The 27,281-nt window shown below is 36.0% G+C and overlaps 1 protein-coding gene and 1 pseudogene across 1 annotated transcript; both read left to right on the top strand.

The window, feature by feature from the left end:
- The first annotated feature begins 279 nt into the window (after positions 1–279).
- On the top strand, positions 280–1,239 carry LOC139040491 (olfactory receptor 8U9). Its single transcript, XM_070487267.1, has one exon. The coding sequence runs from the start codon at positions 280–282 to the stop codon at positions 1,237–1,239; it is 960 nt and encodes a 319-aa protein (XP_070343368.1).
- Positions 1,240–11,960: 10,721 nt separating this feature from the next.
- On the top strand, positions 11,961–12,889 carry LOC106844089 (olfactory receptor 5AL1-like; annotated as a pseudogene).
- The last annotated feature ends 14,392 nt before the right edge of the window (positions 12,890–27,281 follow it).

Genomic DNA, 27,281 nt, shown 5'->3' with positions numbered 1-27,281 from the left:
TAATACACAAGAATTTCCAGCAGAGAGCCACTGTGGACTGAATCTTTGTTCAGCTCTTAACTTCATAAATGCAATCGATTTGTGTGAGAGAAGTAAGTTTTTCCCACAAAATATCTTATTTTGCTCTTTGTCACATCCCCAGACTCTAAAGACACTAATAATTTTACTATTAGTAAGTTCATATTAACAATAAAACTTTTTCAGAATTTTAAGATTTAAATTTAATTTAATTCAACTGGATTTCATTCTTCTCTCTTTATCCAGATGCACCAAAGATACATGGCCCAGATAAATTGCACTCAGGTGTCAGAATTTATTCTCGTGGGCCTCACAGACCATCAGGAGTTGAAGATGCCCCTCTTTGTGATATTCTTATCCATCTACCTCTTCACAGTAGTAGGCAACCTGGGTTTAATCCTAGTCATTAGAGCAGATGCAAGACTCAACACACCAATGTACTTCTTTCTTAGCAACCTGGCTTTTGTCGATTTCTGTTACTCTTCTGTCATTACACCCAAAATGCTTGGGAATTTCTTGTACAAACAAAATGTAATCTCCTTCAATGCATGTGCTGCTCAGTTAGGCTTTTTCCTGGCTTTCATGACAGCTGAGTGCTTGCTACTAGCTTCCATGGCCTATGACCGATATGTGGCCATTTGTAATCCTCTGCTCTACATGACTGTAATGTCCCCAAGAATATGCATCCAGCTTGTGGCTGTCCCCTACAGCTATAGCTTCCTGGTCGCACTATTTCATGCCACCCTCACCTTTAGCCTCTCTTATTGCCACTCTAATATCATTAATCATTTCTATTGTGATGACATGCCTCTCCTGAGGCTAACTTGCTCAGACACTCATTCCAAACAGCTGTGGATCTTTGCCTGTGCTGGTATCATGTTCATTTCTTCCCTTCTGGTTGTCTTTGTCTCCTACATGTACATTATTTCTGCCATCCTGAAGATGCGTTCAGCCGAGGGGAGGCGCAAGGCATTCTCCACATGTGGCTCCCACATGCTGGCAGTCACCATATTTTATGGGACCCTGATCTTTATGTACTTACAGCCAAGCTCTAACCATTCCCTTGACACAGACAAAATGGCCTCAGTCTTCTACACGGTGATCATTCCCATGTTGAACCCCTTAATCTACAGCTTTAGGAACAAGGAGGTGAAAGATGCCCTGAAAAAAGTTGTCATCTATAGAAAACAGACTTTTGTGTTCATGAAATTAAGAAAGTGACTGAATAAATAAAAATGGAATTTTCTTCATCGTCTAACATTTTTCCTCAAGAAACTATCAAATATGTGATTTCTATATATCTGTTCACTACATAAAGACATTTTCTAAAGACTTTCACTCACACTGAGACTTCAGATGTAAAACTAACCATAAAAATTTACCCCTGTTCTTTTGCTTTTCACATGGAAATGTGTTAAAATAATTAATTCTCTGGTCCTTAAGAATTTGTACCAATTTTTCCATTTCTGAAATGAAGAATTGCATCAAAAGCCATTATCTGTATATATAACTAGTTACAGGCAGAACGGGGACAAAATTGCAGACTCTCCACCCCTCCAGAATCCCCGGTTCAGGATTCTCTGGCAGCATTAATAATTTCTCACGTGAGATTAGTGGTTACCAGGGGAAAGGGTGGGTGGGGAGTGGGCACAAAGGGTGAATGGGTGCACCTACAACATGACTGGCAAACAATAATGCACAAGTGAAATTTCACAAGGTTGTAAACTATCATAATCTTAATAAAAAGTAAAAAAAAGTGAAGATGCATAGTATAAACATTTTCTTCTTGATTTGCTAATTTCTTGAAAAAAATTATAATAGCATTTAACAAATTGTGTTTACTAATGAGAATTGTACTTCATCTTAACTTTACCTATGTCATGGATTTAACGTGGACTTCTATGGACTTAGAACACTGGTTTCCTTTCAAAAGACTAACTCTTTAAATTAACTGCTTTTTTTATGCTTATGAGACCTCATTATATTCTTTTTTCTGGTTATCTAAAAAAATTAATAGGCGCATTATACATTGGAAACAACTATACTCAAAGTAATTGAAACTTGAGAGACCACTTTGCCAGTCGCAAGGATCCTATGCAGTTACACTAGGCAAACCTTGGGTAAGTTGGTCATTATTGATTAAGGTACAGCTTGTGACACAATGAATTCAGCAGGCAATATAGCTTGGTGAAAATAACATGAGCCTTGAAGTCAAAGAATGTTCTCAGGTCCCAAACATGGCGTTGTACTATGTGTGGGCTCTCACATGTTTATTTATCAGTTAAATGAAGAAATGTTACTCAGTTTGGAGTCTTTTTTAGGATTAAACAACATGGAAAAGGGTAATAGTCAATGGTAGGCATTTGCATATCATCTCTCTTTCTTTTATGAACCTAAAGACCTCAATTCTATTTTCAACTCTACTAATGAACTTGAGGGTGCAATTTATAAATAATTACCACACACAGCTGGTAACTGTGATGTAGACAATATATAGATATGTATGGATATGTTTTAAATAAATGGAATAATTTTACAATTCTCAGTACACAGACAATGGTTTTGAGTTTGCAACTCATGCATATCATTTAATATTGTTTTTCTATCTAGGGACCATTCAAATAGTTAACAACCAAAGACTAGAAATATGCTATTAATGCCCAGGGAGGGGAGATATATATTCAAGTAAAATTATTTCTTAAAAACCTTGCCTTAGGCCAGAGTCCACTTTTGATTTTACTGTACGTATGTTTTGATAGATCATAGAGATGCTGAACTGGTCTGATCCACAATTCTCATAAATTTCTTTCCTCACATTTTCTTTAAACACATTTACCTACTATTTGAACATTTCAGTGGCTCCCTGTTTTCTCACAAAGTTAATGTAGCGTGTTTTGCCTCTGTGTTCTATATACCAAAAAGATTGTCATTAATGTCCTTGAATTCACAACCTCCTGTCTTGGCAGGCTATACATTCAATGTGCCACAGCTGTTCTTTGAAAGAGAGATTCCCTGGATTCTAGATGCCCGAATGTGAATGCTGGGTCTAAAGCTTGCTAACTCAAAAGATCTCAGTACTGTCAAAGGATCAAAAAAGACAATGTATTAAAAAAATCATATTTGTTAAAGAGTAACAGACTTTTTAAAATGGTAAATTTCAGATTTCCTACTCTCAATTTTAAAATGCTGAACATTTAGAGAACTATCCAGCCAAAGGAAAATTGAGTTTCAGGTTAAAACTGAAGATTTGCTACATAACTATTGATACAGAAGGAAAACTTTGTTATGATTTTTATTTAAAATTTGATGATAATTTTGTAAATTAGTTTTGTTATTTTGAAGACAATTGCCTTCAATTAGACAAGTATTTTAAACTTGTTAATAAATTAGTCTACCTATAGAACGTATCACAATGGAAGATTTCTCTCAAAAAATGTGGAATTATGGAGTTGGTTCTAGTGGTAAATAATCAGGAATACAAATATCCATGTGGGCACCAGATAAGCATAAATTATAGGGATCTTAATATGAAAAATTATCAATATTCATAAGCATGGAATGCATTGCAAAATGGAAATATACATATGAAATTGAAATAAAATTTGTTTGAAATAGTGTATAGTCCATAATGTAAAGAATGATTTAAATGAAAAGGAAAGAAGGATGCAAAGATCAACCATGAAGTCACCCCAAGGATATAACTACTGTGACCATTTTGCCACGTACAATTTGAGTATGTTTTCTGTGTGAGTATATGATCTACAGGTCATAACATGTGTTGGGAACATTACAGAAATAATTTCTTACTACATAATTTCTTTAGCATGCTGCTCTTTTTAATTTGCTATATTGTGAACATTTTTAAATATCAAAAAATTTAGACGTTTCAGCTTTCTTATGGCTACTTAGTAATTTACTAAAGAGCCATGCCATAACTGAACAACAGTTATAATATATTTAGAGAAATTTCACTTTTTGGTAAGTAAAAATTAAACAATTTATGTATTGCATACTTTTATTATTTCCTTAAATATCTAGTCTTAAAATCATTGTATCAAGCGGTGGGAACATTTTAAGCAATTTTGACACTTACTATTACACTGCCTTCCAGAAATATGAAGACAAATTACACCTCTATTAGCTAGACCTGTTTTCCCACAAATTTACCAACAGTGGGTATTATTCTTTTAATTTGATCAATCTGATCCACATCTTATTGCTAGCCAGTCCTTTCATATTTAATGAGATAAATGTTTTGTCTTTATAATTAATACATAGATTGGGGAGAGATACACATAAATATAGGTATAAACATACCATCGAAAGAGACCCTTCATGAATTTAAGTGCTGCTTTAGCATATAGTATAATCATATAAATATGCATGGCTTTGGGGGGGATCCAAGATGGCGCCGTGAGTAGTCCTCTTTGTCTCTCCCCCTTCGAGTATACAATTATTTGGACACTTATCGCTTAACAAAGGATATCCAGACAGCATCTCAGGACGTCTGAGAGACCCACGTGACTATACATCGGAAGGCGGACGGACTTTCCTCCAGGAGGATGTGGAAATAGGTGAAAACTCTCCGACCCCGACCGAACAGCCTAGTACCCACAAGCGGCTTTCTTCCAACGGATGCCCCCAGAAGATCAACACACATCTAGGGCAGGAGTGAGTACACAACAGAGGAGTGATGGTGGAAACAGGTGACCAGAACCCTACCTAAACTCCCCGCAATTACTCCTAAACGCAGAGGGAAACTTTGGAGTTGCACACCTGGGCCCGTGTGGAGAGTCTCTCCACGCCATTGGCGGGGAGATCCCGCCTGGTGTTCACGGTGCCCGGAGGGTCCCAGAGAGAGTCGCTGAGGGTACGGAGGTCTCCCGGCTGCCACTGCCTGCGCGGTGGGGCTAGGGATTGCCGGAGATCTCCAAGCGGACTGGGGCTGGGGGAAGCTCCAGAGGCCGGCTCTGCGCCCCGGAGGGGAAGCTCCAGAGTTCTGCCCGGGCAGCAGAGAAAACTCTCTGTCTGCCATTAGTGGAGGGGCCACGCCCAGCATTCACGGCTCCGGGAAAGTCCCGGAGAGAATCCCAGAGGGCGAAGTGAGCTCCAGCTGCTGTTGCCCGCCCTGTGGGGCTAGGGATTGCCGGAGATCTTGGAGAGGACTGGGACAGGGTGAAGCTCCAGAGGCCCACTCCGTGCCCCAGAGGGGAAGCTTCAGAGTTCTTCCCAGGCAGCAGACAAAACTCTCTGTCTGCTATTAGCGGAGGGGCCACACCCAGCATCCACAATACCGGGAGGGTCCCGGAGAGGAGAATATCAGGCAGGGCAGCAGCTGACCAGCTACCACTGAAATCAGGATCTCCGGCTATCCCCCAAGACAGGGCAAAGGGCTCCCCGAGTTCCTGGGGAATAGGACTGGGGCTGGGGGGAGTTCCAGTGACCCAGCTCCATAGCTGAGGGGGAAACCCTACAGGCTCACAGCAGCCTCAGGGAAAGCCTCTGCACAGCACTAGTAGAAAGCACCCATCCGGCAGCCACAAGGCTGGAAGACCCCAGGACAAAAGTAGCATAGCTAGGTGAACTAACCACAGACTGTAGAAGATGCCAATAGCTCTCCTGCGACCCACAGTGGACAAGTGAGATTTTGTGGGTGCCGACAGCGATGGAGCGACAAATATAAGTGATCCACCACTGGCCGCTGGAAAAGCCCATAACACCGTTGCAGACCCCAAGGAGGGAGCACGTCTAGGTGGGCTGCAACGGTAGGCACCAGCAGCCTGAAGCCCCCTGTGACGGCCCCCACGGCAGAGGAGGGAATCCAAAGGACCACTGTGACTACAAGGAGGGGCCCAGGCCCAGCTAGCAACTGCGGACAGGGTTCCTGGTTGGTGCAGTATAAACAGCAGCTCCCCCATGGCAGCAGCTGAAACAAGTGAAAGGAGCAACTAAACTCTATCTCTATGCGGAGCACAAATCAACAACATCAAGCAATATGAAAAAATACATTAAATCTCCAGAACAGAAAGAAAATAACAAATACACAGAAAACAATCCCAAAGAAAATGAGATATATAACCTAAATGATGATGACTTCAAAACAGCCATCATTAAAATATTCAATGAGTTAAGAGAGAATTCTGACCGACAACTCAACGAATTCAGGAGCCATGTCACAAAAGAGTTTGATACGATAAAGAAGAACCAAACAGAAATATTGGAAATGAAGAACACAATAGAGGAGATTAAGAAAAATCTAGATGCTCTGAACAGTAGGGCCGATAATATGGAGGAAAGAATTAGCAATTTGGAAGATGGCAATATAGAATTGCTGCAGGCAGAGGAGGAGAGAGAAGCAAGACTAAAAAGAAATGAAGAAACTCTCCGAGAATTATCAGACACAATTAGGAGATGCAACATAAGGATTATAGGTATACCAGAGGGAGAAGAGAAGGAGAAAGGGGCAGAAAAACTATTCAAAGAAATAATGGCTGAGAACTTCCCAAATCTGGTGAGAGAGATGGATCTTCAGGTGACAGAAGCCAATAGATCTCCAAACTTTATCAATGCAAGAAGACCAACTCCACGGCATATAGTAGTGAAGCTAGCAAAAGTCAACGACAAGGAGAAAATACTAAGGACAGCCAGGCAAAAGAAACTAACCTACAAAGGAACCCCCATCAGGCTATCAGCAGATTTCTCAGCAGAAACTTTACAGGCTAGAAGAGAGTGGAATGATATATTCAAAAATCTGAAGGACAAAAATCTACAGCCGAGAATTCTCTACCCAGCGAAAATATCCTTCAAATATGATGGAGAAATAAAAACTTTCCCAGATAAACAAAAATTAAGGGAGTTCATTGCCACAAAACCTCCTCTTCAGGAAATCCTCAGGTAAACCCTCATTCCTGAAAAATCCAAAAAAGGAAAGGGGCTACAAAACCAAAAGCAGAGGAGATAAGTGGAAGGACAACAACAGAGAGTAGCAGCTCTTCATCAGAACAGATTAAACCATGGGACGAGAAACAAAGGAAATTGAAGAAAACCGGAAAACCAGACACAAAATGGTAGTGGTAGGCCCGCATATCTCAATAATCACTCTAAATGTAAATGGATTGAACTCCCCAATCAAAAGACACAGAGTGGCAGGATGGATCATAAAGAACAAGATCCAACAATATGCTGCCTCCAGGAAACACACCTCAGCCCCAAAGACAAACACAGACTCAGAGTGAAGGGATGGAGAACAATACTCCAAGCTAATAATGAACAAAAGAAAGCAGGTGTCGCTATACTAATATCAGACAAGGTAGATTTCAAAGCAAAACAGATAAAGAAAGACAAAGAGGGACAGTATATAATGATAAAAGGGACTCTCCACCAAGAAGACATAACACTTATAAATATATATGCACCCAACACAGGAGCACCAAAATTTGTAAAGCAACTCTTAATAGAACTAAAAGAAGACATCAACAACAATACAATAATAGTAGGGGACCTCAATACACCATTAACACCAATGGACAGAACATCCAGACAGAAAATCAACAAGGAAATAATAGAATTAAATGAAAAATTAGACCAGATGGACTTAATAGATATATATAGAACACTTCATCCAAAAACAGCAGGTTACACATTCTTCTCAAGTGCACATGGAACATTCTCAAGGATTGACCATATTTTGGGAAACAAAGCAAACATCAATAAATACAAGAGAGTTGAAATAATATCAAGCATCTTTTCTGATCATAATGCTATGAAACTAGAAATCAACTACAAGAAAAAAGCAGAGAAAGGTGCAAAAATGTGGAGACTAAACAACACGCTTCTGAATAAACAACGGATCATTGAAGAAATTAAAGAAGAAATCAAATATTATCTGGAGACAAATGAAAATGAGAACACGACATACCAAACCATTTGGGATGCAGCAAAAGCAGTCCTAAGAGGGAAATTCATCGCAATACAGGCTCACCTCACTAAACAAGAAAAAGCTCACATAAGCAACCTCAAACGACACCTAACAGAACTAGAAAAAGAAGAACAAACAAAGCCCAGAGTCAGTAGAAGGAGGGAAATAATAAAAATAAGAGCAGAAATAAACGATATTGAAACAAAAAAGACAATAGAAAGGATCAATGAAACAAAGAGTTGGTTCTTCGAAAGAATTAACAAAATTGACAAACCCTTAGCCAGACTCACCAAGAAAAGAAGAGAGAAGACTCAAATAAATAAAATTAGGAATGAGAGAGGAGAAATCACAACAGATACCAATGAAATACAAGAGATCATAAGAGAATACTATGAAAAACTATATGCCAACAAATTGAACAACCTGGAAGAAATGGACAAATTCCTAGACTCCTACAATCTCCCCAAACTGAATCAGGAAGAAATGGAGAATCTGAATAGGCCAATCACAAGTAAGGAAATAGAAACGGTAATCAAAAACCTCCCCAAAAATAAGAGTCCAGGACCAGACGGCTTCTCTGGAGAATTCTACCAAACATTCAAAGAAGACTTAAGACCTATTCTTCTCAAACTGTTCCAGAAAATTGAGAAAGATGGAGTACTCCCTAACACATTCTATGAAGCCAACATCACTCTGATCCCCAAACCTGACAAGGACAACACAAAGAAGGAGAACTACAGGCCAATATCACTGATGAACATAGATGCAAAAATACTCAACAAAATTCTGGCAAACTGAATACAGCAATACATCAAAAAGATTATACACCATGATCAAGTGGTATTTATACCAGGGACACAGGGATGGTTCAACATCCGCAAGTCAATCAACGTGATACACTACATCAACAAAATGAAAAACAAAACCCACATGATCATCTCAATAGATGCAGAGAAAGCATTTGACAAGATCCAACACCCATTTATGATAAAAACCCTCAATAAAATGGGTATAGAAGGAAAGTACCTCAACATAATAAAGGCCATATATGACAGACCCACAGCCAACATCATACTCAATGGACAAAAACTGTCCCTCTGAGGACAGGAACAAGACAAGGGTGCCCACTTTCACCACTCCTATTCAACATAGTACTGGAGGTGCTGGCCAGAGCAATTCAGCAGGAAAAAGAAATAAAAGGAATCCAAATAGGTAACAAAGAAGTAAAACTCTTGCTTTTGCAGATGACATGATCTTATATATAGAAAATCCCAAAGAATCCATAGAAAAACTATTAGAAATAATCAACAACTACAGCAAAGTAGCAGGGTATAAAATTAACGTGCATAAATCAGTAGCATTTCTATACACTAACAATGAACTAACAGAAAAAGAACTCAAGAACTCAATCCCATTCACAATCGCAACGAAAAGAATAAAATACCTTGGGATAAACTTAACCAAGGAAGTGAAGGATCTATACAATGAAAACTACAAGACTTTCTTGAAAGAAATTGACGATGACATAAAGAGATGGAAAGACTTTCCATGCACATGGATTGGAAGAATAAACATAGTTAAAATGTCCATACTACCTAAAGCAATCTACAGATTCAATGCTATCCCAATCAGAATCCCAAGAACATTCTTCACAGAAATTGAACAAACAATCCTAGAATTCATATGGGGCAACAAAAGACCGTGAAGTGCTAAAGCAATCCTGAGCAAGAAAAACAAAGCCGGCGGAATCACAATCCCCAATTTCAAAACATACTACAAAGCTACAGTGATCAAAACAGCATGGTACTGGTACAAAAACAGGTCCACAGATCAATGGAACAGAATTGAAAGCCCAGAGATAAAACCACACATCTATGGACAGCTAATCTTCGACAAAGGAGCAGAGGGCCTACAATGGAGAAAAGAAAGTCTCTTCAACAAAGGGTGCTGGGAAAACTGGACAGCCACATGCAAAAGATTGAAAATTGACCATTCCTTTTCACCACACACCAAAATAAACTCAAAATGGATCAAAGACCTAAAGATTAGGCCTGAGACAATAAGTCTTCTGGAAGAGAATATAGGCAGTACACTCTTTGACATCAGTTTCAAAAGAATCTTTTCGGACACTATAACTCCTCAGTTGAGGGAAACAATAGAAAGAATAAACAAATGGGACTTCATCAGACTAAAGAGCTTCTTCAAGGCAAGGGAAAACAGGATTGAAACAAAAAAACAGCTCACTAATTGGGAAAAAATATTTACAAGCCACTTATCCGACAAAGGGTTAATCTCCATAATATACAAAGAACTCACACTGCTTAACAACAAAAAAATAAACAACCCGATCAAAAAATGGGCAGAGGACATGAACAGACATTTCTCAAAAGAAGATATGAATATGGCCAAAAGACACATGAAAAGATGTTCATCATCGCTAATCATCGGGGAAATGCAAATCAAAACTACACTAAGATATCACCTTACACCCATTAGATTGGCAAAAACATCCAAAACCAAGAGTGACAAATGTTGGAGAGGTTGTGGAGGAAGAGGAACCCTCATACACTGTTGGTGGGAATGCAAACTGGTACAGCCACTATGGAAAACAGTATGGAGATTTCTCAAAAAGTTAAAAATAGAAATACCCTATGACCCAGCCATCCCATTACTGGGTATCTATCCTAAGAACCTGAAATCAGAAATCTCAAGAGTCCGTTGCACCCCTATGTTCATCACAGCATTATTTACAATAGCCAAGACGTGGAACCAGTGTACATGCCCAGAAACTGATGATTGGATAAAGCAGATGTGGTATATATACACAATGGAATACTACTCAGCCATAAAAAAAAGACAAAATTGGCCCATTCACAACAACATGGATGGACCTCGAGGGTATTATGTTAAGCGAAATAAGCCAGTCAGAGAAAGACGAACTCTATACGACTCCACTCATAGGTGGAAGTTAGTATATTGATAAGGAGATCTGATCGGTGGTTACCAGGGAAAAGGGGGGGTGGGGGGAGGGCACAAAGGGGGAAGTGGTGTACCCACAACATGACTAACAAAAATGTACAACTGAAATCTCACAAGGTTGTAAACTATCATAACATTAATAATAAAAAAAAATGTGCATGGCTTATTGTTCTGACTGTTCTTGCAAGTTTATTTCATAGACTTATTTAGGCTTATCTATCATTCATTACATATTTGAATTGTGCAGAATTTTCTTCTTTCCTAAATGTCATTCCACTAAGAAATATGAAACAATGAATTTATTCAACTTAAACATAAATAACATGAATATATAAGACCAGCATTTTGCCAAGTTTAATAGTAAATTAAACACTATATTTTAATTTTTTTGTTTATTATTTTAAATAGAATCTTGAAAATTTTATTTTCATATTTCTTTGAAGTCGTATTTTTATTATGGTATTATTTCATCATATAATGATTTAAGAGAAGATTTTACCATAATCATAATAAATCTAACAATATCTTTCTACAGAACTTACTTGTTCAGATACATTATCATATACTTTATAAATAATGATATTTTTACCCCTTCCTCCCTTGCATTGGATAGCACAGTAAAAATAAACTTTAGCCAGAGTCATAATCCTGAGTTGAGTTGAAATGTCTAGTATTTCATCTTAATATATTACTCTGAAATATGCTATCATCTCTTTTATCATTGAAATATTTATTCTGCTATGCCTAAAATACTGGGTTTTCATTGTGTATATGAGAGTCCACATTTAATTCAAGACATTCTGTCTTCTTTAACAATCCACTGGATTACTGAGCATGTTGGAATTTCTGTCTGTAGCAAATAACCTTCAGATTAAAAGCAGTCAGAACTGAAACCTGAGAATGGCCCATAGGACCAATGAGAATCATCTTTCCAATACAGTCATCGTAAAATAAGAATGAGTTAAAATCTTAACCCAAGAAGTGGAAGACTATCCAGAATGGATGTTCTGGAGAAAACAGTCTGATATGCTTCTATGCATAGTCCATGGCCAAAGGCGATAATTCAGAAGTGACTGAATTCATCCTCTTGGGACTTACAGACAGTCCAGAATGTCAAGTCCTTCTTTTTGGTATCTTTCTAGTGATCTACTTTATTAGTGTTATTAGTAACCTTGGGTTAATTATGCTAATTTATATCAGTCCTCAGCTTCACACGTCTATGTATTTTTTCCTCAGCAACCTAGCTATACTCCCTCTGTCACTTCTAATGCTCTGGTGAACTTCCTCCAAGAAATTAAAAGAATATGCTTAGTTGCTTGTGCCACTCAGTGTTTTGCTTTATCATGTTTGTGATTTGTGAAATATATATGCTCTCAGCCATGGCATATGATAGACATGTGACCATTTGTGACCCTTTACTCTATACCATCATTGTGAATAGAAGGGTCTGTATTCAAACGGTGGTTCATACATATTTGGTTTTTCTGTGGGACTGCTATGGGCAATTCCTATATTCCACTTGTCTTTCTGTAATTCAAATATAATAAATCACTTCTACTGTGATGATGTTGCCCTGATTGATCTGGCCTGTCATAAAATGCATTACAAAGATATCAAAGAAGTGATATTGTTCACACCTGCTTGTTTTAAAACCTTTGTCTCTCTTTTTATTGTCCTCTTCTCCTACATATTCGTTATATTTGCCATTCTGAGGATTAATTCAGCTGAAGGCAGACAAAATGCATTTTCTATTTGTGCCTCCCGCCTGACTTCCATAACTATATTTTAGGGTACAATCATTTGCATTTATATGAAACCCAAAACAAGCCATTCTCTGAATGCTGACACAATTGCTCCTGTTTTCTATATTGTGGTAATTTTATGCTAAATCTTTTAATACACAGCCTGAGGAACAAGGAAGTCAAAAATGCTTTGAAGAGAATTATGGAAAAGGTATGTTCTACTATAAAATAAATGACCTGAGGTCTAACTGAAATCCCTCAGGGCTGGGATGCAAAAAAAGAAACAACAATAAACAGTAGACTTCAAGTTTTCTGCATTAGCATACCATCAGTAACATGCTTTCTAATGTCATAATATTAAAAATGTTTTAATATTGATGCAGATAATACATTAATTTTCTGATTTTATTTTCTATTATTATGAAAACTGTAACTCCTGTTAATATTGAAATACCTGAGAATGAAATAAAATCAATTGCAAATAGTAGGCTAAATTTTGTTTCATAGATTGCTTAAAATCAACCTTTTATTCATAGAGTTTAACTTGAATGCTCCAATTCATGAGCCTTAATTGGTAACAACCATATCTACATTAGACCATTAAAGCAGCTAGAAGTCATTAAGATTGTCTGTAAAATGCACACGCATACACACACTTCTAGTAAGATGAATCTGAAACAAATTATTGGTTCTGATGACCTGACAGGGACATTGGCATCAGCACTGATGGAAAAACTAACTTAAAAACACTTAAAGAACAACTTGAATTTTGACAGTGAGACACACCCTTCAGAGCAGAATAAGGTCTTTAGATAATAATATTGTATCAATGTTATTGTACTGATTTTTATAACAGTATTGTGGTCATCTAAGAGAATGTCCTTGCTTTTAGTAAATAAAAATTTATAAGTCTATAAGAGTAAAGAATCACCATGTCTTCAACTGATTATCAAACACTTCAGGAATAAAATGTAGTAAAATCTTAATATTTGGGGAATTGAGGTCAAGAATTTACAAAAATTCTTTGTAAAATATGAGGATTTTTCCTGTAATTTTGAAGTAATGTCAAAATAAAAAATTAAAATAAAAAGAATCCTGCAGCATTTATTGTTTAATTTTAATTTAATATTTGTTTCAACAATATCTTTTAATACAATTCTTATTTTGGTGCCCCAATTTGGAATTCTTTGTAACTTTAAAAAGCTATAACTTTTTACAAATCATACTTATAAGCAATATATGTTTTCTTGAGAAAATAAATATAACCATCCATCCTTCTTCAATAAAACCTACTTTAACAAAATTGGCTTTTGCTTTATAAGGGCTTATTACTAAGATTGTATTTCTCACCTGTTACAAACTAAAACAATATACCATACTTTTTTAGGAAACAGTAAATCTCAATTTTGTATAATGGTTCTTAAAATGACTAGATCTTTGTTAAAACTTTATGATGGGCCATAATATTACAGTCAAGTTATTGAAACATATCAAAGTCTCCTCTTAAGGATTCAACCCTATTGAGTGAGGAGAATGAATCTGGTTCTTTCAGATTCAATTTAATTGTTTCCCATTTGAAAGTTGGCTACTTTAAAGGAATGGGAGAGAAAAGTGAGCCTCTGTATTTGTCATAGTAATTTTTACTGTGCTTGAAGTGAACTGCAGCCTTATCAGAAGATGTTTAAATCACAACCACCACAGGTCTTATTTATGATCATTTTTGTTTCAAATATTGCCAAATTCTACTTTGCCAGCATCAGCGCTGTTATGTGCTCCCAGAATAGATTTTCTGAAATGTGTTCCATGGTGTTACAAGCCCATGGCGTTGATCTACGAAAAGAGACGCGATGCCAAAATAAAGTTCAAAAATGTTTTACAGTATAGCCTTTAAGCTTGAAAACACAATTCCCATTAATGTAAAATAGAAACTAACAAAGCCTCTTTAATTTGTTTAATTCTTATTTTGAAAACAATTTTGATAGCATAAAACGTTTTTCAGAAATTTTGTTGAATGTTCGAAACATTCAGATAGTCCAGTTTGGACCCCAAGTTCTGCTTATGTGATCTAAATTCTCTGGGCCTCATAAGAGAGTGAGTTTTCTTTTTTTTTTTTTAAGATTTTATTTTTTTTCCTTTTTTTTCCCCAAAGGCCCCCGGTACACAGTTGTACATTCTTCGTTGTGGGTCCTTCTAGTTGTGGCATGTTGGATGCTGCCTCTGTGTGGTTTGACGAACAGTGCCAGGTCCACGCCCAGGATTCGAACCAACAAAACACTGGGCCGCCTGCAGCGGAGTGCGCAAACTTAACCACTGGGCCACGAGGCCAGCCCCTAGTTTTCTTATTTTTAAATTATAATTATCCAATGACCTCCATAAACCTTCATCTCATTGATAGTTTGATTTGACCAAAAATTATTAAAATCATCATTTGATGAAAAATTTATATTCTTTTTATTGTAGAGGTTTAGCTGTCACAAATGTCAAATTTGAAGAAAGAAAAGTCAAATTTCTGTGTAACTGGAGAAGAAGAATACCTACTAACTGATAGTCTCTTTCAATTTAAATGTACAATGACGAGAGATACTGTTTCTCACTTACAAAGATTTCAAAATGGAAAAATTTGTCTAGATGAATGGAAATAGAGACCATAATATAATATTGATAGAAATGAAAAGTTATATAACTTCTATGGAGGGATATTTGTCAAAGTCTAGCAAAATCACAGAAGCCAATAATCTTACTTCTAAGAAACTATTCCAAATAAGTAAATATAAATATTACTTATATTAGACACAGATTAGAGTCCAAATGTTCATCAATAAGGACACATTCTAGAATACAGGAAGATTTCTAGGTATGTTATACAGAGATAATCAGAATACAATATTAAAAAGAAAAAATTCAACATAATATTGAAAACAAAAATGCATACTTTACACAGTGTAAGACAAAAATATGATTACAGAAATGTATGTGTATTTTACTATATTTGATTAAAGATTGAGAGAAAAAATCAAAATGAACAACAAGGGTTACCTAAAGGAAGGAAGGAAATGAAGTGGGTGCTGACAGGTATAGAAGTCAATCATCTTTTCACATTTTGAATATACTTTGCTGTGCAGTTTTGATTTTGTAAGCATATTAAAATCTTAAAAAACTGAAAAAACAAAGTTGAATCCCCTTCTCTGGAAGGAGACCACCAATTGACCAAGGCATCCTGAACTTAGCTGGGGAAACCCCAGTTAATGAGCTGAGGAACTTAGGGATGACAAGCAGTCAGACTGTTGCACAGGCTCACGTTACAGCCTGCATGTGCAGGATCCTCAGGGCCTCAGAGATCTGGGCTCTGGTGTCCATCTGGCCATACAGGCCCAACAGGAAGGCCTGATGCAGCAATAAGGCTGTGTGATCTTGTTAGAGGAAGGTAAACTCTGGCAGTTTCCTGAGAGCCATCTACACCACCTCAAATTTCAGGCTGCCCAGGCATTACATGAACACGGACAAGAAGTTGGCTGAGATGCCCAGCTTGTTCTGGTTGGAGTGCAAGCCCAGGCTGAAGGCCTGGTTGCAGCAGGACTCCTTGGCTGAGCTCATCAGCTGTTAGGGGTTGATTGAGAAGAAGCCCAGGAAGAGATTTTTCATTTTATACATGGTAAATTCATTATCATACTCTCACATTCTTCAATATTTTCCCCTTTTCTTTATTCCTATGCAAAAGAAGGTCTGGCATATCTATTGCATGTAGTGCCAGACATCTTTGAGTATAAGCTTTAAGGAGCCTAGCAAATAGTTAGGGCAAGTTTCAGGTGGTATTGCCAAAATAATGCATCCTAAATGGGTGAGCACCTTATGTTAATGAATTCTCCTCTATTCACTCATATATTCTATACTGGTACAAAACTCCCCAGATGTACGTTTATAAGTATCCCCTAAGTACCTACTAGTATATGTCAGTGCAAATCTATTGCCTTGTGGATTATTTCTCCACATTGTGGTGCTTACAGTTTGTACTAAGCTCCTGACTGTTTATTTGATCTTCCTGTTTCTCAACTTGATTATCTGTAAAAGATGATTTTTTTTCTTTTCATTTTCCTCAGAACTCATTATCATCTCTGGAAGCCCTTTAATTCTAACATGTATCACTTTTCCACTTGCTCTGACTTATTCCAGATTTGATGTCAACATTTTTACATCTTCCATTTAGATTAACTCTCTTTATGAATCCTCTAAACATAAAAAAAAATGTGATTTTTTATGTTTATTGTTCAAAAACCTTTAGTGTATTCTATAGCAACAATTTGAGGGTACATTGTGAAACAAAGAAAAAGCCTATACATGCTCAAGATTTTTTCTTTTTTTTAATTTTGTATTACTAACATTGAAAAGAGAATATTGGACATATTAAAAATGATTGTATTTAGTTTTGTCTGAACTTAGGAGGCAGTTCACTGTTTTATGTATTTTTACTTTTCCTTTAAATACCTCACTCAAAGCAGTAGCCAGAGTTCTTGAAAAAAGTGTTTATGTTCGTTGACTCCATTTTTCATTTTTGATTCACTCTTTAACCATTTCCATATAGTTTCTCTCTATCTAGTACTGTACAAAACAAGGGCTAAGTTCTCAGGTTTTCCACATATTAATGAATTCAATAGACATTTAAAACTCTTCATCTTATTTAAATATTAAACAAGAAAACAGAAAAACTTATGACTTCAGTTTGGGCAAAGACTTCTTAAGAAACAGTAAGCACAAAATAGAAAAGAAAAGCTTGATATGTAATCATTTAGTATTAAAAATATTTGTCTCTGAAAGACAAGAAAGCAAAAAGGGAAGTTACATACAGGGAGATAAATTTTACAAAACATATATCCTACAGAGGGCTACATAGAATATGTAGAAAGAATTCTTACAACTCTGTAATGTATATATAGGCAACACAATGAAAACTAGACAAAAAATTTGAACAGACACCTCACCAAAGAAGACATGTGTTTGGCCTATAAGAACATAAAAAAGATGCTAACATTACCATTCATCAGAAAACACAAATTAAACCACAATGATGTACCATTATTCACCCATTCAAATGGTAAAGTTTTGAAGGCTGACAATATGAGAGTTGATTAAAATGTGGAAGAACAGGAACCCTCATATATTGCTAGTAGGAATCCCAAGTATTACAGCCACATGAATTTGTCAGTATGTCGTAAGTTAAGCATATACTTACTAGATGACCCAACAATTGCAGTCACAGGTATTTACCCAAGAAAAATGAAAACGTGTTCACAAATCAAATCACCATTACCTGCTCCATCAAGCCATTTTCAGACCAGCATGTGACCTTATACTGCTCACCCGAGAAAGTCTCATTATGTGAGCAATAATCTTTTCATCCTGAAGCTCTGGCTGATCTGTAATTCCCTTGAGAATGAATTCAGTGACATAAGTGATATTAACTTCAGCCATTTATTCTAGTGGATTTTGCGGATTTTGCTGCCATTGGAGAATAAAAATGACACTTCTCATGACTTCTGCCAGTGTTAGGGGACAGTGATCATTGGTGTCTTATCACCTTGAATTATGCCATCATGTGGGCACAAAGTGAACCTTACCTCTCTAAAGGCATGGCATTCTTGCCCCAGGGAAAGAAGTCTTTTACTTTCAAAATAGTCTTCTTAACAGTTATTTCGTTTTGTAATTTTAGAAAAGATGAGAGGATGCTGGTTAATAGTTGAATATTATATAAAAGAAACCACTTGAGACAAATAGCACTAATATTTTAGTGTTTTGCTGCAAGAATCTTTTCTATGCATATATAAATATGGCAGCACAAAAATATATAATTTATAAATAAAACTAAATTTATATTTTCAATTGTGTGCATGTTCCCACAGACTCAAAAAAATTAAAATCATCTATTATGACTGCCTGACTTAACTTTCCTATATGCCTTTTCCCACTTATAAAGAATAAATACTTGATGCTATAGAAGCCAAAAGAAAATTAATCAGAAAGAAGGGAAAACATACAATTTTATTTGCTTACAAATTAAACAGACATGATTTTTCCAATTCACTATTCACCACATTTTGAAGTTTGTTGCCCAAAGAGTTAATATTAACTAAGTAGTGTACCAGATAACTTATTACTCTAAACTGCAGGTGAATAAACATCTTTCTCCATAAATATGTGTCAATATATTTCAAAGGCTTAATATATCCAAGGTACTTACTCTAATAAGTTTCACTTCTCAGCAATATATCCTAAGGATGTATTCAGTGGTAGACAAAGTTGTATGGAAACATACACGTATCGGTAAGTAGAGTTCTTGACGTGTTTCAGAATGATTGTAATTATTTGTATGTCTGCCAAAGAGGTGGACTACATGTCTGAAAAAGAAGACTAGTCTTATTAAACCCAATATTATCCTGTTTAAATTTTATTTTTTCCTCCTGGCTTTATTTCCCACAAAGTGGAACCATAAAATGTTAAGAAGGAAAGGAGGCTTGAGAGTCATATCTAACTTCTTCATATTTCAAATTGTATTTATTACTACTATTAGTATTTATCTGTTGCAATTGAGTGCCATTCTTATCAGATACTCTACTTAGTACAATACATGAATTAACTTATGATAGTCTGTTGCTAAGGGTATTAAGAAGTTTCTACCTTATTATGCATGACTAACAATTGTAAAAACCCAGGGTTTTGGCTATGGTCACAGAGAATAGATGGTATAGTGTGAGAGTGATGGTGCAGCACATATTCCTTTTCATCAAGCTATGCTGTCCTAAGAATCGTGCTTTACTCCTTCAGCTTCAATCACCAGGACAGAAAAACAAGATTGGCAGATGCATCCATGTTGCTATAGTACCAAGCTAAAGGTTTAAAGCTTAGAGATGACAAACGTGAAAGCTGTAGTTTACTGAAGATTGCTAAGCTTTCCATGTATTATGCCAAGATAAAATTGTAGGAGCCTGAGCTTTTAAAAAGTTATTATGCAATGCTTTCCTTCCTGGTGAACAATTGTTTCAATCAAGAATATTCAGAATTAAGGGTTATCTTACTTGCGTATGAGACTTGAACATACTCAACTTTTTCTCACAGTCTTTTATATCAATTCCAGCTGTGAAGATATGATTGAGAATAATTGCAAGGCTACCATACAAAGTAAAAGTAAAGAAGACCACCTTCACTGAAAAACAGTGTCAGAGGAAGAGGTTTATTTATGATTTATCATAATACTTTACTTAAAATAACAAAGGTCATCTGTGCATTAGTTTCTTTTGTTATCTCTTTTATATAACTTCTGGATTTACAGTGGTTCCAGAGTACATCAAACCAAATCAGAGGGAACTATGTGAGAAGATAAATCCCTCAATGAGAATGTTAACCATGGTGGATATTTACTATCAAGAGGAATATACAAGCACCAAATTGATGGTAGCAAAACAATGTCTACTGTGGAGTTGCGTATTGAAATGGAGTTTGAATTTCAAAATTCAAAAAACTTAAAAATCTCATGAAAACAAAATTACCTTTGAAAGTCTAAGTGTTCATAAAATACAGCACTTATGATTTTGCATCTACCTTATAACTCTCTATATTATTTTATCAGTTCCTTTAATTTTTTAAAAGGAATTTTTCTTTGTAGCCTCCCATTACTTTCTACAGGTTGTTCTGAAGCAATCACCTTCCCACAACCTCATCATTTATTCAGTCATTTCCATACCTCTGTCAATTTTGAGGGAAAGTTCTTGAAATCATTGACGCATTTTACCCAAAGATTTCCTTAATAAGCACGATTATTTCTTGTTTCATTTTGTCTTTCCTTACATGAGTTTTGCTTCAAATTTTACCACACGTTAGCATCATCTATGGAGTTTTTAACATCCTAATGCCCAGGTACCCCCTGCCAAATTAATCAGAAGGTCTAGGTAGCACCCAGGTTTCATCATTTTTAAAACTCCCCGGGTGGTTCCAGTGTACAGCTATGTTTGAGAACCAGTAATCTAAAGAAGAAATTCAGTGGTTAGAATGACAAGCAGAGCTCAGATGTACTTTCAAACTTATTTATTCCTTTTTTAGTTTTGTTTGCCTAACTTATGGCTGAATTAGTTGAGTACATGACTCCACTGTGCCAGTGGAATTCAAATTGGAGTATGCCTATTTGTGTTCAAATGAAAAGACTAACCAAGCATTATGAAGACATAATTGAATAATTAAATTAAGTAATCGAATAATTAAAAATAATTTTCAATTCCTCCACTTCCATATCTGTTTCTTTCTGAAAATGATGGCTGGGAAGGCACCTGTGCTTTTGATTTTTTTTGTCCTCCCTTTTCAAAATCCATACTTTTCACACTTTATAAATGAATACATTTCTCACTTATCTGGAATCTTATGATTCCTTGCTCCAAGGTGTAAAAACATTCAGGGATTTAAAAAATTGGGTCATTTAGATAATTCCTTTCATCAAGAGACTCTCTCATCTCAGAATTAAGGCAAATTTCAAATGAAAGTTAAATTTGTATTTAAAGATTATTTATCAAAATTAGAAATATATTGTTTACTTTAATCATTTTGTACTAAGAACAATTGTGATTATAACTCAAACAGAAATATTTTACTATTGCAGCATGTAGAATCTGTAGAATTTTATGTCCACAAGAATGTGTCTATTTGAGTTTTAAGAGAAATAAGGTAAAGTAAGAAGGTAAAATAACCAAAGAAATAGTTTTAGTAATAGGAGTATGTTACTTTTGCACAGAAATGCTTTGCGCAGAAAGCATTCAATCATAGGGAAGAAGAAAATGGTCATTGGGAAACCTCCTCTCTCCTATCCTCTGCTTTGTTAATCAAGATATTTCTTGATTGACTCACTGCCTAGTGTTATCCAGATCATGCCATGTGCTTTATCAGTGTCTACATGGCTTTTTGAAGCCAAGCATCCTTCACTCCAGGGTTGCACTAAGCTTGATTTCTTTACCAGAGCTTACCAACCAGTCTACAGAGGCACACTGTGTAACGCCAGTGTACTCCAGGTGTGCAGACATTGTGACTTCTTAAGCCATCAGATGCACCCTTCCAAAATATGTACATACAAATAAATGATATAACATGACACGAGAAAAAGTTTAAGATGACCTGGTTTGAGTCTGATTACCTTATAGTCCTGTTTGAAACCAAGCATCTTTTCTGAGAAGCAATATTAGAGAAAGGAAATACCAACACAATCATCCTTTGGTATCCTCCTGGGGATTGGCTCAAGAACCCTCACAGATACCAAAATCTGGGGATGCAGTACTTGTACATAACCTACTCACATTCTCCCACATACTTGAAATCATCTCTGGATTACTTATAATACCTAATACAACGTAAATACTATGTAAATAGTTGTTATACTATGTTATTTAGGGAGTAATGATTATAAAAAATGCCTGCCCATGTTCAATACAGACATAACCAGTGTAGGCCCTTCAATCCACTGTTACTTGAATCCAGGGATGCAGCATAGTAGATAAAGAGGGCTAACTGTAGATTTCTATTTTATTTCAGGATTCAAACATTTAAGTGAGTATCCGTTCTTCATTTAAGAAGGAATTTATGGTTATTTTTTGAGGAAGTCTAGCCCTGAGCTAACATCTGCTGCCAATCCTCCTCTTTTTGCTGAGGAAGACTGGCCCTGAGCTAACATCCATGCCCATCTTCCTCTACTTTATAGTGTGGGATGCCTGCCACAGCATAGCTTGACAAGCGGTGAGTACGTCAGCACTCAGGATCCAAACTGATGAACCCCAGGCTGCCAAAGCAGAATATGCGAACTTCACACCTGCACCACAGGGCTGGCCCGCAAGAGGGAAATTTTTACCTTTTGTTTGTTTCCAAAGGCCAAGGATGGACTCTAAAAAATGCTGTTACCAACATTTAAGTGTAGAGTCATTCTTGGTGACCCAACCTCATAAGAGTATTTTGACAGAAGATCTCACCTGCCCTTGTATTTCTCCTCCAAAAGCCATACTGTAATAACTCTATTTTGTGGAGACCACTGCAAGAGGGAGGGTAATTCTAGGAGATTATCTGGTTAACTCAATATGAGGTGATTTAAGGAGTGTGTGTGTGTGTGTGTGTGTGTGTGTGTGTGTGTGAGACAGAGAGAGAGGGAGAGAGAGACTTGGAGATGAAGTAGAATTTTAAGTACAAATAGATATCCTTTAGAAAGTACTAGAAATCAGAGAGTATGAAAGAAAGAAATGCAGTCAGGATGTTAGAGGTATTACCACTAAAAGCCGACTGATTCTATTTGATACCACATCTTACCAAGGAGAGAGATTCTTAAAAGGAATCCATGTTATGGGTAGAGGGTTCATGATTCATTCCATATACAAACTCCACATGACTCACCTGCTTAGTAATGATTTTGGCTCCCAATGAGCTCATTCTGAAGTTGATTGGGTGATATATTAGTTCTAGATCCCTTTGTATCTTAACTTAACTTCTAGAGATATCTGAAAACTGTAATATTTCCTTCTATGTTTCTCTCAAAGTAAAATGAGCTGGACAAATTATATTGCAGATTTAAAAATAATCTTTTAATTATCTATATTCCTGAAGGAACCATACTTCAACTGTACCAATCAGAAAATTTGCATGAGGGCAAAGGTAGTCTATACTACTGGAAACAACATAAAAAGACCATAAGCTTCGGTTCACCTGAATAAGAACTCAAGTTTTGCGAAAGGATAAGACCAGAAATTAAATTCTGAGTTACTTACTCATGAAACCTTGGTCGATGCCCATATTATTTTTAAATTTCAATTTCCTCAATTGAAAAGTCAAGTAAAAATGATGCGTCTTGTATATTTTTGTGAGTATTGAATGAAGTGATGTATGTAAAGTACCCAGTAAACCCTACAGTAAGTAGGAACTATTCAAAAGATAGTTGCTTAAAAAGTAAGACAAGTCAGAACTATAAATTAAATCAAGATACTCCAAAAAACTACCTAAAATAACAGAATTGCTTCTATCACAGTTTCAGATTCTAACTTGGTGAATTTACACAAGAAGGGAGCTACATTATTATTGATGGTAAAATCCATTTTCTTCACAAATTTCAAACTAGAAAACCATTTTCAAATCTAATAGATAAAGAGTAGATGTGTGTGTATGTGTGTGTGTGTAAAACACAACTCATAGCAGTAGCCAAAATTCTTGAAAAAGTTGTCTACTGCTTCCAGTTTCTCATATTCTTTTGGCCTTTCCAATCCAGCTTTTCCCTCCACCAAGGGAGCCAGTTCTTAAATTATTTGACTATCAATAAATACAATAAAAAATTTTCAAATTTTAGTTGGATTTCCTCTGAAATTTGAAAATGTTGTACACTGTCTCACTCCTTGTCATTTGTGATATCACACTTCCTTTGTTTTTGTTTCTTTTCTTAATTGCAGTAAGAACACAACATGAGATCTACCCTCTTAACAAAATTTTAAGTGCACAATATAGTATTGCTAATTATAAACAAAATGTTGTACAGCATATCTCTAGAACTCATTCATCTAGTATAACTGACCCTTCTATCCATTAAACAATAACTCTCAGTCAGCCATCCTCCCAGTCCCTGGCAACCACCATTCTACTGTTTCTTTGAGTTTGATTATTTTAGATACCTCATAAATGTGAAATCATGCAATATTTGACTTTCTGTGACTGTCTTATTTCACTTAACACAATGTCCTCCAGGTTCATCCACATTGTCACATATGGCACGATTTCTTTCTTTTATGAAGCTGAATGATATTCTGTTATATGTATATAGCACATTTTCTTTATCCATTCAGTCATTGATATCAGGTTGTTTTCATATGTTGGCTATTGTGAATAATGCTGCAATGAACACAGGAATCAAAGTATCACTTCTAGATCCTGATTTCAATTATTTTGTGTATATACCCAGGATTTGGAGTGCAGAATCATACGGTAATTCTATTTTTAATTTGTTGAGGAAGCTCCATACTGTTTTCCACAGCAGTTGTACCATTTTATATTCCCACTAATCATGTACAAGGGATCCATTTTTCCACATTCTTTATATATATATATGTGTGTATATATATAAAAAATAGACATCCTAATAGACACCTGGTGTGAGGTGATAATCGAATTGTGGTTTTGATTTGCATTTTCCTAATGATTAGTGATGTTGATCATGTTTTCATACACCTGTTGGCATTTGTAGTCTTCTTTGGAGAAATGTCTATTCAAGTCCTCAGCCCACGTTTTAATTGTGCTATTTCTGGGTGGTTTTTTTTTTTTTTTTTGGCTTTTGAGTTGTAGGAATCCTTTATATGAATTGAACATTAACCCTTATCAGACATATGGTTTTCAAATATTTTCTCTCATTCTGTTGGTGTCCTTTCTCTCTTGAATTTTCTTTGCTGCACAGAAGATTTTCAGTTTGATACAGTCTCATGTGTCTAATTTCGACTTTGTTGCTTGTGCTTTTGATGTTGTATCCAAGAAATCATTGCCAAACTCAATGCCACGAAGATTTTTCCCTGTGTTTCCTTCCAAGAGTTTTATAGTTTAACGTGCTACATGTAAGTCTTTAACTCATTTTGAGTTGATTTCTGTGAATGGTGTAAGATAAGGGTCTAATTTCATTCTTCTGCATGTGGATTGCTTTGGCCATTTGGCGTCTTTTTTAGTTCCACGTGAATTTTAGGACTGGAAAAAACGTCATCAGAATTTTAATAGGGATCACATTTTCTTTGTTTTTCTCCTAACTTACTGATTTCAGTTTCAGTCTTTACTTTTCTACTGTTATTTTTTTTCAGTCGTCTATATTCTAGATTCCTTTTTTATGCCCTCAACTTCAATAATCAATAAATCTCAACTATATTTCTCAAATTGATACAATTGTTTGCATGATTCTGTATGATCTGACCCAGATTTTCCTCTGTAGCCCTGCTTTGCTCTCTCTTTCAAATCCACTTTTGCTCTAATCACACTAGTTTTATGTCAGTTTTTATGTTTCCATCTGCCTACAAATCTTGGTATATTATCTCTTCTTTCTTAAATGATGTCCCTACTCCCACCCTGCAAACCTAAACTACGTTGAGTTCCTCTGTATATTCTAATCATCATGTACCCCTACTTGGAAGGAATGATCAAAGTTTATGATACATGCTCCTTTGTGTAACTATTTTCTTTTAGGCCTCTCTCCCAAAAGATTGTAAGCTCCATGAGACAGGGACTATGTCTATCTTGCTCACTGCTGAGTTCCTGACTACTAGTACAGTTCCTAATATACTAAAAAATGTTAAATAAATATTTTTTAACTAATTAATCTCATATATAATTTAACAAATAAGTACTCTGAAAATACTCTGAAAAATATGTTATAAGCATGAACAAACACAACTTACCATCAGATAGCAATTATTGTGTTCCAACCCTTGTTTTCAATTTCTCAATGTCTTACAACTAATTATTTGCACATCTGACATTTGAAGTCGTCTAGTTTAATATTACCATTTACAATTGAGTGAAGTAAGGCTTCTCAATCTTATATAACTATCTCTTTCAGTGTCTAGCTATAAGTGGCTATAAGTGAATAAAAGAGCATCACAGTCTTTAATAACAATAATATCCACAAATACTTATTTAAGCTCACTCATATTGGGCCAGGCATACTTCCAAGCAACCTATATATTAGCACATTTAACACTCACAACAATTCTGTGATATAAGTACTATTATTATTCTTATTTACAAAGAAGGAATCTGAAGTATAGAGAGGTCAGGCACCTTGCTCAGGTGACACATAAAATAAATGGAAGTGCCATGCTTTTGACTGACTCCAGAGATATAATCACTAATTTACACTTTTCTTCCCTGCTCTGCTCTAAGCACTGGAATGTTGACTGCATCCCCCAGGCATGCTTGATTGCTGGAGCCAGTTGAATGCAGCCAATAGGCAGTTATGACAGAAGATGAGACAGTACAATGAGAAGGAGGGCACTTTGTCCTTGCTCCTGCTTACCCCCTGCTTTGGCACAATGTCTCTGGCAGTAGATGCATCCCTATATCCAGCTCCCTCCCGGCAGCCTCTCATCCACAGCCCTGTTCTCATTGGGCTCCTAATTTTCTCTGTGCCTCTTATATCCTTGAGGTGGTGATAAGATTGCATTGTTGTTAGATTCTAGGTATCTCACTATTTCTTGCTTGTTTATGTGTCTTTATTTGAATTATAGAAGTTGATTCTCTGGAATCTGATTGATAATTCTCTAACCCCATTGCAATTCATCCCTTTTTTCTTGATAATTAAATGTGTTGGAAATTTGTTAGAAAGATCACCTTTATGTATTTAAGTAAGAGTGGGTGCATTCTAAGACCTTGGAAAAATGAAACAAGCCAGGATTTAGAAAATGGACAATATTACTATTCTTAGAAATAATAAATTCTCTGTAAGATGCATGGGTCTTTACTATCTATGCAAAATACTAACTCTTTTTATTCATGTGATCAAAATTATATATTTGAAGTGAAATACATGTGGATGCGAGGAAAGAATAAAACATCTCTTGACAATTGTCCACTGGGATCCGATCTGGCCCTAAAAC

This window comes from Equus asinus, chromosome 17 (genome assembly GCF_041296235.1).
Source record: "Equus asinus isolate D_3611 breed Donkey chromosome 17, EquAss-T2T_v2, whole genome shotgun sequence".
NCBI lineage: Eukaryota > Metazoa > Chordata > Mammalia > Perissodactyla > Equidae > Equus > Equus asinus.
The sequence above is the reverse complement of the archived record's forward strand: the minus strand, read 5'-3'. Positions and strand labels throughout refer to the sequence as shown.

Bases quoted from the DNA above. Each gene is read 5' to 3' on its own strand.
- LOC139040491 (XM_070487267.1), top strand. From the start codon at position 280: ATGGCCCAGATAAATTGCACTCAGGTGTCAGAATTTATTCTCGTGGGC.